Source organism: Triturus cristatus, chromosome 5_2 (genome assembly GCF_964204655.1).
Source record: "Triturus cristatus chromosome 5_2, aTriCri1.1, whole genome shotgun sequence".
Classification (NCBI taxonomy): domain Eukaryota; kingdom Metazoa; phylum Chordata; class Amphibia; order Caudata; family Salamandridae; genus Triturus; species Triturus cristatus.
Window position 1 is genome coordinate 188854621 of NC_140588.1, and position 16733 is coordinate 188871353.

Sequence of the window (16733 nt, forward strand, 5' to 3'; positions counted from 1 at the left end):
AAATGTTTCAGTCCACACCCGTAGCCTACTGATTTTAGGCTTCTGCTACAGTGTCAGTGGTGGCTGACGATTCGTCTGCGCAGGAGACAGTTCGTAAGTCAGTTAATATGGTGTCCCAGTAAGTGGTATTGGGGTATTTTGCAAGCGTGTCTTTCCTATGCAGGGCTGTGTTTTCGGCTTGTGCCCCAGTAACCACTGAGTGTTTCCAGGCCACAAACGGTGAGGGTGTAAGGGATTTCCACCTTCGAGTAATAAGTCGCTTGGCCACTATAAATCCTAGATCTAGGAAGTAGGAGGTCACCAGTTGCTTCTAGTGTCTGTGGTACAGTCCCAGAACACAGATCTCCCATCTGTGTAGGCTCAGACGTTCATTGCAAGCAAATATGGTTGATGTGACGTTATACCAGTAGGTATGTAGGAAGGGGCAAGCCCAGAGATTATGTAGCAAGTCAGCACCTATGCATGCGCAACGCAGACAAGCTGCATCCACTCTATGATAGAACCGGTTTACATTGCCAGGGGTGAGGTAAATCCTGTGCAGTACGTAAAACTATATAAGTTTGAATTAGGCATTTTGTGGCACATGTCTAGGTCCCTCCAGTAAAACTGTCCACTCCCTGTCTGCGCAGGGGGGCGACAAATCCGCCTCCCAGTACTGTTGCACAAAGAGGTATTGTGAGAGCGTAAAGAGTCAACTAGCCAGCGTGTGAGGTATCTGCCTCCCCGTCACTTGTAAGTATTGCATCGTGAGATGGGTTGGTGGCTTGTGTTTATATCACCCAAATGTTTTCCCAGTGTAGCAATCAGCAAATTATGGAGCAAAAAGTGGCCCGGTGGCAGGCCGTCCTCTTCCATCAGGGTTTCATATGACACCAGTGTGCCATGTCTTTACAGGTTTCCAAGTGTGCGCAAGCCTGCAGCATGTCATACTGTCATTTCCGCTGTCGTTGTTGGTCCAGTTGCTGTATGCGTACTCAGCAACACCAACCCCAGAGTGTAGGGGAGCATGTGATTAGCGAAGCACAAGCATCTACAATAGCATCGTAGCGCGAATCCTAGTAAGAGGGATTATGGTACCCTTTTTTTGAGCATGGGTGAAACAAGTGCACAATTGCGTGTAGGCTCCAACCACGTGAGGATGTGGCTGTGTCCAACAGGTGTAGGCCAACCAGCAACGGGGCTATCCATTGGACCTGGGCAGCTAGGTAGTATTGCTCAAACTGTGCGTCAGCTAAGCCCTCTCCAACTGTGGGGTAGCAGAGCTTCGTTTGGGACACCCTCATCTCGCATTATGCCAAAGTCCCTATCCTGTTGATCAAGTATCAGGAAGAACGCAGCAGGGATGTAGATAGGTAGATTGGTAAAAAAAAAAATTTGAAGGTGGGGCCCTAATAAGGCCGACCGCCCCATCAAAGGGTGTATGTTCAATTAATGTGGTGCTCTAAACAAACAAGATAGCAATGTTCCTGCTAATTATTATTGAAAACCCTGCTGAATCTGGAAGGTGCTACATGTGTATTCGAGTTACAGGTGTCTAAAAAGCAATATATGTATATAAAGCCCTTGACATTAGTACAACTAGCAGATGCCTCCTACACAATCAGCTTGAAACCAAGTCAGGAAAGACATTTTCCACGTGGATTTTCGTCGATCAACGTACAGTTGCTCTAAGGGAAATCTTTACAAGAGCTTCCACAGATCGGGTGTTGCCCCTTTTGCTAAAAGTGATCTGCATCAGCAATTTATTGTATGATTTGTAGTCAATCTGACAAGATGGTCCAAGCACCCATGAGTGTGTGGTGCTCAGATACCTTAAACTAGACTTTAATCACAACAAAACTCCTTAGAATATCTCAAACTGAGGGTAGTGATGAAGCAGACAACAGAGATGACAATAAGGATCCTCCCGCAGGTATTGTCCTCCGTTAGACACAGTTAAAGATGGATACCCCCACCGCTTCGTCCAAAATCTCAGTACAATACATCAGAAACAAGATCTGTTGATCCATCCTCAGCTTTCAGACCTGCCACCCTTTCAGCTGTTTCATATAAGTGGCAAACATTTTTTTGATTACACCATCACAGATCAATAAATTATTTATCTCTCTACTCTGTGACAAGCTTCTCATTGCGTGATCTCACAATTCTTTTAATTCCAACAAAGGGTTGAACTTGTCTCACCTACAGTACCACCTAGGGGAGTGAAAGTGGGAAAGGAAGTAAGTGCACCGCATGTCTGAGGTTACTAATCGTTTGAATTTGAAAGTTAAGTGAGGCATGTTGGGTGTGTGTGTTCTTAAGAGTTCGCTGTTGCTTATGGAGACGCCGGGGAATAGGAGTTGTAAAGTTAAAGGGCAAAAAGCTCTGTGATCACAAACAAATATGAGCAATCCATAACCCAGCGCTCTAGCCATAATACTTGCTTTAGCTTAGCAAAATATTTGACACAGTAATACAAGCCTGAAAACAAAATGAAAGCTTCGTGTGCTGCTGTCTCATATCAGTTTGAGAAAATATGCTTCAGTGTCCAATAATTGGACACCTGACCTTTGCAACTCAATATTTTTCAGCCACTTAAAAAGTCAAGGAGAAAGTGAAATCTAGCCCACATTGCACTTTTAACGAATAATGGAAGAGTGAAAGAAAATGGCGGACAGGTGCAATATTCCAGTCACTGGCTTTCCTTTCACAGGCTGTATCCGCCTGCTCGAGCCGTTCCTGCAGGGAACAAAGGGCATAGACATGAAAGACGGCTTGGACTGACCTGTATGCTGTCGTCGGTGCTTCGTGAGGGCGTGCCGGGTCCCACCCGCGAAGCCACAGAGGTCACACAGGAACGACTTCTCGCCTGTTGCAACAATAAACAGATGAGGGACTGCGCAGGTCACAGATCATTAAAACATATCTATCAAGGCTTTCAGGGTTACTAATTCCTCCAATCAAATGTTTCCATGTAAATATGTCAAATGGGAATGAAATTACCACTGCGGTTTATTGACTGTGATAAAATCTGAAAAGCACCACTGAACATAATTACATACTTGTCAGACCCATAAAAATTAGCTTTATTATCAATGGAATGGTTTTGTACAACTTCATTTCTGTTAGATGTCTTCCAGATGGGGCTGCTTTATGCACTTGAACAGTTTTTATGCATATCTGGATTTTTTACAATTCCCATACATCTGTCCTTTCTGTGCCCAGCAAAGACTGCCTGGAAAAGTTAATATACAGCGCATATGATTGTGCTTATATAAAATAGATCACATTTATTGACTAGAAAAGTGTTAAGACTAGGAAATGATGAACGGCCTTTATTAGCGTCTTAGTTGGTTGCTCTTTCGCCGAAAATGGTAATCAACGGATGCAATTTCTTGAATACATCGAAGCGCTAAGCAACAATTAAGCATAGCATTCACAAGCAGCGGTGATTCAATGGCGCTTCGAAAACTTTTGCGATATAAAGAAAACAAGTCTTGGGATTGCTAACCAATCCGCAGTAGGATTCACACTGTTCATCTTTAATGATAATTCTCCCTTCCAAGCTGCTGCAACAATTAGGCATAGATTTGGCAGGCGCAGTACATGCTAAGAGTTTGAATCTTCTTTTTACTACCCTATTTCCTGAATAACATTCTGCCCAGAAGTTTATAAATGTAATAGATCACATTATGTAGTCTCATATTCATGCAGTAATTTCTTCTGTGGCACTGGTTTTCATCCCACAAAGCCCAAGGTAGCTAGAGGCTCCAAGCTAGCCGCGTGCAGTTTAGACGGGGCTTACTTGGAACGACTAACTGGTCGGTGGGCTTCTATGCAGAAACAGGGCATACACTTAAGTGAATGGCAAAAGATGAGGGCGTTGCAGTTGCACGGTCCAACTGAAATGGTCGACTCAGCTGGTTATCTTCAGCAATGAACTTCTACCTATACCTATACCTTTCTCACGCCTCCCCAAAATGGATGTGCCAGCTAGCGTTTCAGTCGGTTGTGTCCTGCTGGACACAGTCTAGTGTTTTACCAGCCCCTCCCACGAGGGCTGGCCCATACACCCACCCTACACAGACGTCACCGGTCAGTTGACCCTGCCAATAAAAGAGCCCGAGTGCACATGCTCCTGGTCAGTTCTAAGCACTATACTTATGTGTCTGTGTCTCTTATTTACAAAGTTAGTAGGCCTAGAGCCCACAACTTTACACAGTCCTCCGAGCAATTAGGGGGTTACCAGGAAAGGAATTTAAACGGGTAGAGACAGGTCACAGGACATAGCAATAGCGGAGGGTCTAAGGGTGCCTTGCTCCCCTTCCTCCTCCTCCGCTCCCAAATGATTAGATTAATGTCAAATGATACGGAAGCTAACATCCACCGATTGTGGTGGATATGAGGGACTCCGGATGAGGACTGTAAGGTAGAGCACAGTTAATGTTTGTTACAGAGTTAAGTATATAGCGAAAATCTAAGAAAAAAAATCTAGGTACAATACAGGCTACACACCAGAGACTATGGGCAAACCTGGAAAAACAAAGATTACATGGGAAACAAATAGATAAAACCACAAATACAATATGTAATGGTACCCGGCGCAATAACAGTGATCTATGGACTAAACAGATTGGAAACAAATTTGTTAGATTACAATGATAAATGCAACATTAGAGATGTTGTACAATGAGGAAATGCTTCATATAATCAAAATGTCAATAAAACAGATTTTCAAAAAAAAGCTAAAAAAAACAAAACTTTACACAGTTCTCACTGAATGATTTTTCCTTGTGTGAATTCAGATTTCTGCGGTTTCCACGTTTGCCTACAATGGCAGCACGTGATCAAGATGGCAGCCAGTCATGCTTTGGGCTGCAGCAGGACTGCTGGGCAGGGTGCAGGTCTTTGTTTTCTCCAGGCAGACCTACAAGATCTGCCATGCCACAGACACCCAGACGCGCCTAGGCAGAGCAGTGTAGAGGGGCCGTGAGGGGCAGTGGAGACATACAGATAGGAGACCTGGCGCAGACCCTAGGACCTTAAATTGATAATCTCTATGGTGTATCCCATGTGTCCCCCTGCCTCATTTGGTGTGTTGGTCCATGGAGTATTGTCCGTGTGCAGAATATTTCATATCCCAGATCTAATCAGCGCCGGTTGGAGGAGTCAGAGAAGACGAGGAGATGGAAACATCAGTAGCTCCTGGTGGGTTTTAAATATTAGAGGACTTGAACCTTTTATGGACCTGTACCTACCAATAAACTCATCCTATGTTGTACTTCAATGCGTAAAAGAAGACTTATGTTTTAGCAATGCAATAGTCAGATAATAAGCCGTGTGTAGGTTCAGAGCATCGTACTTGGAGTCAACAGATAGAGGCCTGCCCTGATTTAAGGGCTGTTCTTACTTCCACCCAGCTATTGTTACCAAAAACTGCCATGTACGGGTTGCGGAGGCATTGCAAGAGCGCAGCACTGATCTCTGTAACCCAGGTGGGAGGCCCATGGACAAGCAGAGTGGTTTATATTTTACTGGCATGAAGAACATACATTTTCATACTCTCAGTTTCAACCTTAATGGGTGCTAATGTCTAGATTCCAGGGGAGGGAGGTGCTTTGTGCTGTGCAGAGACTTACGTATGTCAAGGTCTTTAGTCCGAGCCTCCGAGTATCCATGCTGAGAGATGGAAGGGTTCTACGCTAATGTGTTTCACTCTTAGTATCTAGATTAGAACATGAGATCACCAGGGGCTGAGCAAAGAGGGCATCACTGCTCCTGGACATGCCTGTTGACATTCTGGAGCTGAAAGCCTGAGAAACCAGTGGTCGCGAGTACGACCGGCCAGCGAGACATTATCAGGGGAACATGGGCTCTGTGCTCTTCTCAGAGATGGGATGAGATGGTGTGGGAGGGAGCGGAGAGCATTGTTAGTAGCTGCTCTCGAGAATACCCAGCACAGCCATGATCTGCTGTGGACATCTGATCTAGCCAGGCTGAGAGGGCACTAGCAAGTGAAAGTTGTGAATAACGGGCACATTTGAAGACCAACAACTATCACCGCTTTGGGGTTGGTGTCCTTACTTTAACTGAGGGCGCGCTCTTTTAATGCTGGTTATGGGTGTTGAAACAGAAGCAGATAACGGTTATTTCTTATTTTTCTAAATGTGCCATCAGAGTACGAGGCATAAGTAATACAAAGGCGTAAGGCAGAATGAGGTTTATTATGTTTGGTGATAACCAGGAGTGGCTGTTGGGCGAATACAGCACAACACGTGCTTTTTTTTTTACGAAGTTTTATATAGTGTGAACTTGGCCCGAAGGTATCTGGTATCTGAGCGCTTTACATCACACCAGTTGCGTTACATGAGGACACATTCATTTTTGTTAGGCAGGGAGAGATTAAGTGATTTGCCCAGAATCACAGGATGTTCAGCATCATTGCTGAGACTCGAACCCGTTTCCCCAGATTCGAGGTCGACTGCCCTAGCCGTTAGGCCAACTCCTCTCTACTCTCTGTTGATTCAGCAAGGGTTTGGTTTGAATTGTACCTTGGTTACTGGACAGGAGGACTGACCCTTCCTTGTGATTGTAAGTTGGTCAAACCTTGTTTACAACGTGTGTGTGAGGTATGCACCTTTGCCAACAGTTTTGGATTGCTTGCTGCATGGAGTTGAAGCCAGGCTTGCAGTTCGAGTCTGTTTATGTAACCATATTTGACAGTCAAATATTGTGTCACTTGAGGTGTGGCTGAAATGTAATGGGGTTCAGAAATATTGCCGAGACTCGAACCCGTTTCCCCAGATTCGAGGTCGACCGCCCTAGCCGTTAGGCCATCTGCTCTCTGTTGATTCAGCAAGGGTTTGGTCTGAATTGTACCTTGGTTACTGGACAGGAGGACTGACCCTTCCTTGTGATTGTAAGTTGGTCAAACCTTGTTTACACCAGATGTGTGCGAGCTATGCACCTTTGTCCAACTGTTTTGGATTGCTTGCTGCATGGAGCTGGAAGCCAGGCTTGTAGTTCGAGTCTGTTTATGTATCCATATTTGACAGTCAAATATTGTGTCTCTTGAGGTGTGGCTGAAATCTAATGGGGTTCAAAAAGATATAGGTTTCACTTGTAAATCAATCTAATGTGGTTCAGAAATATATAGGTTTCACTTGTAAATAACAATCGACTTTGATGCAAACCAGAAATATGTGTAGTAATCTGTTTACTGCAAAATGCTTCAGTTTGCACAAAGATCTTAATGACCACCTCGTTGAATGTGACATCTCACACCTTGAAGTATCGCCTACGTCATCCATTAACTTTAATCTAGAGTCGTTCAGGGGAATGTTTTTTAAGTTTGCTTATTACATTTAAAAAACAAAAAAATCTAGCCCAATTTATGGGGTCATCCTGGACCCGGTGCTCAGAGGCGCTCTAGGCTTCAAACGGGTGCCGAGCAGCGAGGGCGGTGTGCCATATTGCTCCCACTCCCTTCCCGGGATCCCTGAGGCCTCAAACGGATTGCCTCTAAAATAAACTCGTTTCTCTCCACCATTGTACCTTTTTTGGCGGATTTTTTCACTGTAAATATTTTTCACATAGTAGTCATCGGAAGGGTGCACCTTAGCGCGTGCATACCTCCGTGACTTCGCACTCCCACTCTGGTCCTGATGAAAGCCTGTGGAACACACATTGAGGCAGAAACATGTTGACCGCCAAGGAGTGAAACAGGTCTTTTATTTTTTGACCTTCACTCCCCTTTTTTAACTTTCCCAATTAGCAAAACGAATAAAATTTACTTTTTGACTTAATTGGCTATTTTAAATTCACTGTCACCTCACCTGAACCCCGCTCCGCAGTAACCTGGCGTCGTAGCACACTGGGATGACATTCGGTCATACCCAGTGGAGCCCGATGATGAAGCATGTCACCACCAGGTTGGTGAGTGAGGGCTTTATTTACTTATACATAATAGGCTATGTACAATGGGTATAGCCTGTAGAGGTCTACGTCTTTCTCAACAATATAAGTGTTTGTTTTGAACCTGTGGACCCATGCTCTTTTGATATACAGTGCTCTGTTTACATTACACTGACTTTGTTGTTTTCCAGTCTATCCCTGAGGGGAGTAGTCGTGTTGTTAGCCCTTCCTCTCTTGTTGTTTACACACAAACCTTGTTTACACCAGATGTGTGCGAGCTATGCACCTTTGTCCAACTGTTTTGGATTGCTTGCTGCATGGAGCTGGAAGCCAGGCTTGTAGTTCGAGTCTGTTTATGTATCCATATTTGACAGTCAAGTATTGTGTCTCTTGAGGTGTGGCTGAAATCTAATGGGGTTCAAAAAGATATAGGTTTCACTTGTAAATAAATCTAATGTGGTTCAGAAATATATAGGTTTCACTTGTAAATAACAATCGACTTTGATGCAAACCAGAAATATGTGTAGTAATCTGGTTACTGCAAAATGCTTCAGTTTGCACAAAGATCTTAATGACCACCTCGTTGAATGTGACATCTCACACCTTGAAGTATCGCCTACGTCATCCATTAACTTTAATCTAGAGTCGTTCAGGGGAATGTTTTTTAAGTTTGCTTATTACATTTAAAAAACAAAAAAATCTAGCCCAATTTATGGGGTCTTCTGGACATTGGGAGTTGGGAGGCAGCTTTGAATAAAAAAAGACATTACTGCAAAAAAAAAAAAAAAAGGGGGAAGCTAAAGGGAAGGATGACTGTTGAATAATATGACACATTTTCCACAGCATCAGGAGACTATTAAGAGGATTTTTTTTTATTTTGAGCTGTAGTACACAAATAAAGCTTAAAATAATCTTAAAATAATTTTCCTTTCTAGACAGATTTAGTCCCAATTATAAGACACTGAACTGGGTTCTATATGCATTTGTTGCGCCCTTTCAAAGTCTGGCCTCTCTCTGCATTTTGTGCAACTTTGAAACCTAAATGAAAGGGCAACTGCAAACCCTTCGACCAGTTAAATAAAGTATATGAAAAAGATCAGTTCCTGCTCATAGTAGAAGTAAGTCAGCAGGACGCTATATGCTCTGTAAAAACACATTGTTGGGCCACTTTCTGGTTTGTCCTCATGGCAGAAAATGACTGATCAATGCACAATTGAGCATAATACATTTTCACCACAAAGGTGGACAATGTAAGGAAATGCCCAAGAAATCACGGCTCTGACAGGTCCTAGAGAGGTAAGACAAACATAGCTGAATACGTTTGAAGGGGCGTTCATAATTATATTCTTTCCAGAAGGGGACGAAGTAGGAAACTGTCTTACTGTTGAGAAGGGGTTAAACCCTACTCAAGCAGCAACCACAATCCTTGTCAGGGAGAAACAAGCAAAACCCCAAATTAGCCTATGACCAACTCTCTGGCAGCTTGGCACAAAAGCACTCAGGCTTAAATTAGAGGCAACGTGTAAAGTATTTACGCAGCACACAAACAGCAATAAAGTAAAAACAAAACACAAGAAAAAATCCCAAACAAGTTTTAGAAAAATAGAGCAAAATGTAAAAAATAATTTGGCACAAAAACGACAAAAGTCCAATTAGTAGAACAGATATATGCAGTTTAAAGGTTTTGTGAAAAACAAGCACTAAGAAGCAAAAAGCACCAACCGTGGTTATCTGGTGGCGGTAGACCAGGTACAAGTCACAAATTCAGGTCAACAGGGATGGAGCACAGGCCGGTTAAAGGATTGAGTACACTCAAATGAAAAGTAGCTTGTTGTCCTAGGTGTCAAGATGCAAAGTCCTTGCGTTGAGCTGTGCGATGCGAGGACCTGCATCAAGATGTGTTGTGCACCTGCAGAGTCGATGAACGTTGAGAAAGAGCTGTGACGTGAGGTCCTGCGTCGTCATCGAGGAAGCCGGTGGGGCTTCTGAAGACGTGCACTGGGGAGTGTCGAAGGGAAAGAGATGGGTCGCGCTGGGCCGATGTCGGCGTCAGGTGGCCTCAGTGTTGAAGAAGCTGCTGGAACTTGTGAAGACTTGCACTCAGATGCGTCAAGGACAAGCTGCGTTGCACTGGGCCGGAGTAAAGATGAGTTACAACAATATCGAAGAAGCCTGTTATGTCCCTGTGGCTTGCGGTACAAAAGGGGGTGGTGATGGACGGAGCATCAGAACCAATCAAACACTCACAGCCAGTCAACAGATCTGGGTTTGATCCATCACCGTTCTTTAGCCCACTCTGCCACCCCAGTTCAGACATGGCCATATGCAAATCAGTCTGACCCTGTGCCTCATGGGAGCAGTCCAGCCCGAACTGCCAAGCCATGCCTTCCCTGGACCGGAAACAAGCTTCCTAGGACCGGTTTCTGCCATTTCAGCCGTCTTCAGCCAGGGTTGCTTGAATCCAGTGGCAAAGTGAGCAAGGGACTCACGTCTGAGCATACCCTGCCAACTTATGGCGAACAAAGCGGTACAAAAGGGGGTGGTGATGGACGGAGCATCAGAACCAATCAAACACTCACAGCCAGTCAACAGATCTGGGTTTGATCCATCACCGTTCTTTAGCCCACTCTGCCACCCCAGTTCAGACATGGCCATATGCAAATCAGTCTGACCCTGTGCCTCATGGGAACAGTCCAGCCCGAACTGCCAAGCCATGCCTTCCCTGGACCGGAAACAAGCTTTCTAGGACCGGTTTCTGCCATTTCAGCCGTCTTCAGCCAGGGTTGCTTGAATCCAGTGGCAAAGTGAGCAAGGGACTCACGTCTGAGCATACCCTGCCAACTTATGGCGAACAAAGCGGTACAAAAGGGGGTGGTGATGGACGGAGCATCAGAACCAATCAAACACTCACACCCAGTCAACAGATCTGGGTTTGATCCATCACCGTTCTTTAGCCCACTCTGCCACCCCAGTTCAGACATGGCCATATGCAAATCAGTCTGACCCTGTGCCTCATGGGAACAGTTCAGCCCGAACTGCCAAGCCATGCCTTCCCTGGACCGGAAACAAGCTTCTTAGGACCGGTTTCTGGCATTTCAGCCGGCTTCAGCCAGGCTTGCGTGAATCCAGTGGCAAAGTGAGCAAGGGACTCACGTCTGAGCATACCCTGCCAACTTATGGCGAACAAAGCGGTACAAAAGGGGGTGGTGATGGACGGAGCATCAGAACCAATCAAACACTCACACCCAGTCAACAGATCTGGGTTTGATCCATCACCGTTCTTTAGCCCACTCTGCCACCCCAGTTCAGACATGGCCATATGCAAATCAGTCTGACCCTGTGCCTCATGGGAACAGTCCAGCCCGAACTGCCAAGCCATGCCTTCCCTGGACCGGAAACAAGCTTCCTAGGACCGGTTTCTGCCATTTCAGCCGTCTTCAGCCAGGCTTGCTTGAATCCAGTGGCAAAGTGAGCAAGGGACTCACGTCTGAGCATACCCTGCCAACTTATGGCGAACAAAGCGGTACAAAAGGGGGTGGTGATGGACGGAGCATCAGAACCAATCAAACACTCACACCCAGTCAACAGATCTGGGTTTGATCCATCACCGTTCTTTAGCCCACTCTGCCACCCCAGTTCAGACATGGCCATATGCAAATCAGTCTGACCCTGTGCCTCATGGGAACAGTCCAGCCCGAACTGCCAAGCCATGCCTTCCCTGGACCGGAAACAAGCTTTCTAGGACCGGTTTCTGCCATTTCAGCCGTCTTCAGCCAGGGTTGCTTGAATCCAGTGGCAAAGTGAGCAAGGGACTCACGTCTGAGCATACCCTGCCAACTTATGGCGAACAAAGCGGTACAAAAGGGGGTGGTGATGGACGGAGCATCAGAACCAATCAAACACTCACACCCAGTCAACAGATCTGGGTTTGATCCATCACCGTTCTTTAGCCCACTCTGCCACCCCAGTTCAGACATGGCCATATGCAAATCAGTCTGACCCTGTGCCTCATGGGAACAGTTCAGCCCGAACTGCCAAGCCATGCCTTCCCTGGACCGGAAACAAGCTTCTTAGGACCGGTTTCTGGCATTTCAGCCGTCTTCAGCCAGGCTTGCGTGAATCCAGTGGCAAAGTGAGCAAGGGACTCACGTCTGAGCATACCCTGCCAACTTATGGCGAACAAAGCGGTACAAAAGGGGGTGGTGATGGACGGAGCATCAGAACCAATCAAACACTCACACCCAGTCAACAGATCTGGGTTTGATCCATCACCGTTCTTTAGCCCACTCTGCCACCCCAGTTCAGACATGGCCATATGCAAATCAGTCTGACCCTGTGCCTCATGGGAACAGTCCAGCCCGAACTGCCAAGCCATGCCTTCCCTGGACCGGAAACAAGCTTCCTAGGACCGGTTTCTGCCATTTCAGCCGTCTTCAGCCAGGCTTGCTTGAATCCAGTGGCAAAGTGAGCAAGGGACTCACGTCTGAGCATACCCTGCCAACTTATGGCGAACAAAGCGGTACAAAAGGGGGTGGTGATGGACGGAGCATCAGAACCAATCAAACACTCACACCCAGTCAACAGATCTGGGTTTGATCCATCACCGTTCTTTAGCCCACTCTGCCACCCCAGTTCAGACATGGCCATATGCAAATCAGTCTGACCCTGTGCCTCATGGGAACAGTCCAGCCCGAACTGCCAAGCCATGCCTTCCCTGGACTGGAAACAAGCTTACTAGGACCGGTTCCTGCCATTTCAGCCGTCTTCAGCCAGGCTTGCTTGAATCCAGTGGCAAAGTGAGCAAGGGACTCACGTCTGAGCATACCCTGCCAACTTATGGCGAACAAAGCGGTACAAAAGGGGGTGGTGATGGACGGAGCATCAGAACCAATCAAACACTCACACCCAGTCCCTGTGGCTTGAACAGGGGGGCAGGTCGGCTGACCCTTGGATAATATTTTCAGTCATGGGTCCAGACAGGCAGGCTGAGTTCAGCAGGGCAGCTTACAGTTGCAGAAGTGTCCTGGTTGTGGCGAACACAGGGCTTCGACAGGTGGGATCTGATTGGCATCTCGACTATCAAAGATGTCTGGGGAAGGGAAGGTCCTAAGTCCTTCAGCACGCTCCAGAGTGAATATAAGCTGGCGGACACAGAGTACTTTGGCTATGCTCAGGTCTCGCACTCACTCCGCTCTTTGTTGCCTAAGGGCTCTGATCCCCGGAGGCCTCTCCCCTGGAAGACAGAGTTTTAGACGGTCACCTTCCTGATAAAACAATTTCACGGATATACAAAAAGTTAATTAACCACATGGCAGACCCCCTACAAACACTGCGGGATAAATGGACACAGGACGGGATAGAGCTAGATGATGAGGATTGGCAGGCTGCAGTATCCTCCCCCAAAGAGGTGGCTATCTCGGCTCGCCTGAGACTGGTGCAGCTTAAAATCCTACACAGAATTTACATAACGGGGCCCTAACTGTCTGTCACGGGCGAATGCAAGAGGGGTTGCGGTCATATCGGAACGTTCATGCAAACCATCTGGGAATGCACACACATTAGCTCTTACTGGCACCAAATCCATGACATACTCAACAAGGTCTTACACGTCTCTCTCCATCCGGAGGCGAGAAGGTGTCTTTTGAACATTTGGAAGCCCACAGACCTGAACACTTCCCAGACGCAATGGGTCACACTGGGGTTCCTGTTGGCCAAACAAAATATCGCTCAACTGTGGTGGGCAAAGCGACAGCCTACTCTGGAAGCTTGGGTACAGAATCTTGACTGGTGTATGTTAAGAGAAAAAAACGTATATATGTGGCAAGAGGGTACCCTAAGAAATGGTCCCGTATATGGAATTTATGGAATGTGTATAGAGGGGAGATCTGTGTACCGCCTCGCAGTGTTGAAGATGAAGACCCACTGTCCCAATGAATGTTCACTCTATGATTAAGTCAATGAATCATCTACCACTGCGTACTGTGTTGTGTATTCTGCATGACCACCTGTATTATGTTTATTTGCCGATGTGTGTTTCAATAAAAAGATTTAAAAAAGTGTGTCCTGGTGCAGCAACAGCAGGCCTTTGGCAGCAACGAACTCCTTGGTCAGCAAGCAGGTCAGCAGGGCAGACTTCACAGCTGGGCATTCTTTCTTCCTGGTAGAGTCCACACGTGCAGAAGTGATCTGAGGATTTATTTCTGTGGGTACACTACTTATACCTGGTGCCCACTTTGAAGTGTGAGAAGCTTCTGGAGTCCAACCCCTTCCGAGGTGTCTGGAATTTCCTTCCTTCTTGCCCTAGCCCCAGTCTTGTCTGGGGGTACAAAAGATTAGTGTGAAACCCTTTGCTTCCCTTTCTTTTGCACTTCACCTCTGTTCCCTGGGTAGTACCACCTGCTGATGAAGGCTACTGGCGGTTCTAGGCCCTCTTCGTTTAGCTGTGAGGGCACAGCCCCCATGTCATGCTCTTAGGCATCTGTCTGCACAATTAACTCTTGGGAGAAGTCAGGGGTCTTTAAGCATAGGTGCCATGCACTTGGCCTTCTACAGGATGTCAAAAGCATTCTAGCACACGTTCAAGATCACCTGTCTGGGCTGCTTCTTAGAAGTGAGCTCTGTCAAGGGAGCAACAATGGTGCCATACCCCTTGGTGATGTGCAAGTGTGGTAGGTGTCAGCTCCTCCCTCTCATCCTGACAAATATGGCCCATCCTGACACACCTATTCCCCAATTGTCCTACTGTCTGGAAGTAAAACACATAGACCACTGCCAGCTATACCTGGTCATGTGACACAGGATACAGGCCGCAGGCATCAAATGGTTCGGATAAGAAAATGTCAACTTTCTAAAAGTATTAAAAAAAGAGCACTCCTTTCACGCTCCCACTGCTGCACAGCCGACCTGGGAATCACTCCCAGCATGTATGTCCTTAAACCAGGTATTCCAATGTAAACACTTTTTTCCATATCATTTTATCATCCAATATTCTAGTTATGCACTCTTAATCTTCATCACAGCGGAGGCAGCGTGATTGAATCTGTAAACTTTATTAGTTCTTCCAATACCAGATGCTCGCCATTCCAGGCTTTAAACAGAGGTACGTGCAAATCAATGACAGTTAGAAATCGGCAAGCTGTATAAATACTCAATGCATTTCGAGCCGAGTTGGCTCTTCGTCAGGGGTTACTGAAACAAATATGATAGACAACTCAGTCACATTTTCCTTTATAAGCAATATTTTAAATAGTGCAAGCAACATAAGTTTCATGAAACTCATAACCACCTCCGTACCCCACCATATCATAAATTAAATTAAAAGTTGCTACTTAAAATACTGGTAATTTCAACCCTGTGTACCTCCCCTGCTGTGCCCAAAACTCTACGTATCTACAATGTGCTGAAAACTCATAAACACTGCCGTGTTCCCAACACTGATCTAACGTGATTTTAACTATTGAGTGATTAACCCACTCCGCCCTTCCTATTGCACCCTGTGTTGTACCTTTCCTCAGTGCAATAAAACCAACATAGCTGCTTTCACTCAAACTACTAGTCACCCCAATCACCAACCTCCCATAATTCATCGCTACTTTCACACTCCTACTCGATGCCATTCCTTCTCCTTTACCCTATTTCTTTACCTTGCAACCAAACGCGCCTCCAACGCTCTGGCACCTCGTGCTATTCTCCATGAATGCACTCCTGCCTCCCTCTTCCAAGCTGTTAATCCACCTAATCAACTGTGCTCTCTCTCACTCTTGAATCCTCGCGCTACCTGCTACCGAACCACGTGACTACCCTCCCCTACAGCTACGGACACTAACCACCATCACTCAACTCAACAACTCTCACTCCCATAATGCACCTCCCCCGTCACGCTACGTGACCCAACACACTTATCCCCTAAACCTAGTATGGTAATCCTTATTAAACTGACCTAACATCACCCCATCCCTACAATCATCATGGCTAAAGCTTTACTACGGGACTAATTTATATTAATAAAATGACCTCAGTGTTGAAAACCGGTATAAGAAAATACAATACAATCAAATGCTATAGTGCTCAAAAATACATACACAATATTTGTGGAGTCAGAAACTGAATTAACCCCATGTGCAACGTGATAACAGTGTCAATGTATGCATATTAAATATATGAACAATATGAGCTCACACTGCTAGCAACCATGTGCAGTTGCTTTCACTGACTATCGTAAATGTCCAAGTATTTTTGTTAACTCAACTTCATTACTTCTGTCTCCGCGGTTCCTTTAAATTCGTTTGATATGTCAGATGGGGTGCATCCGCTCCTTGCGGCGATAAATTGCTAAGCAGAAAAACATGAGATAGAGCGTGCACTCCTCCCCTTTTCCTTTTATCCTTTTATTGGATAAAAGGAAAAGGGGAGGAGTGCACGCTCTATCTCATGTTTTTCAACTTTCTAAAAGTGGCATTTTCAGAACTGTGACTTAAAACCCAGCTTTATCATTAAAGTTGGATGGCGGGCTAACAATTTGGTTCAAAGTCTCTTTATATTGCAAAATCCGACAGCTAGTCGTAGACAGCTCTGATATCCTAGGCATCCAAATGGTGAATGACAAAGACTAATGTTGAAATGTACAACATTTATGCTAGAGTGGTCAAGGGTGGCCTGGAGTCCACACCGTTGCAAATCCTGGAAGATTACCTGGAAATGAATCAGTCCCAACCCCATCTCATCCTCGCAGGGTACTTTAAAACCACGTTCGAGCCCCTGGATGAAGATGTTGTTGCAGTGTCTTCTGAGGAAGATGGCAAATGGGCTATTCCCCCTAGACTTAGCCCCCATAAAAAGGT

At 45.8% G+C, this 16733-nt stretch overlaps 1 protein-coding gene across 6 annotated transcripts in view; it reads right to left on the reverse strand.

Moving 5' to 3' along the window:
• ZNF407 (zinc finger protein 407) overlaps positions 1-16733 on the reverse strand; it is a 1626307-nt gene that overhangs the window by 589948 nt on the left and 1019626 nt on the right. For all 6 annotated transcript variants that reach the window (XM_085606953.1, XM_085606956.1, XM_085606954.1 and 3 more), the window contains one exon: positions 2765-2848. In XM_085606953.1, the coding sequence (XP_085463079.1) occupies positions 2765-2848 (84 nt within the window). The remainder of the gene's footprint in view (positions 1-2764; positions 2849-16733) is intronic.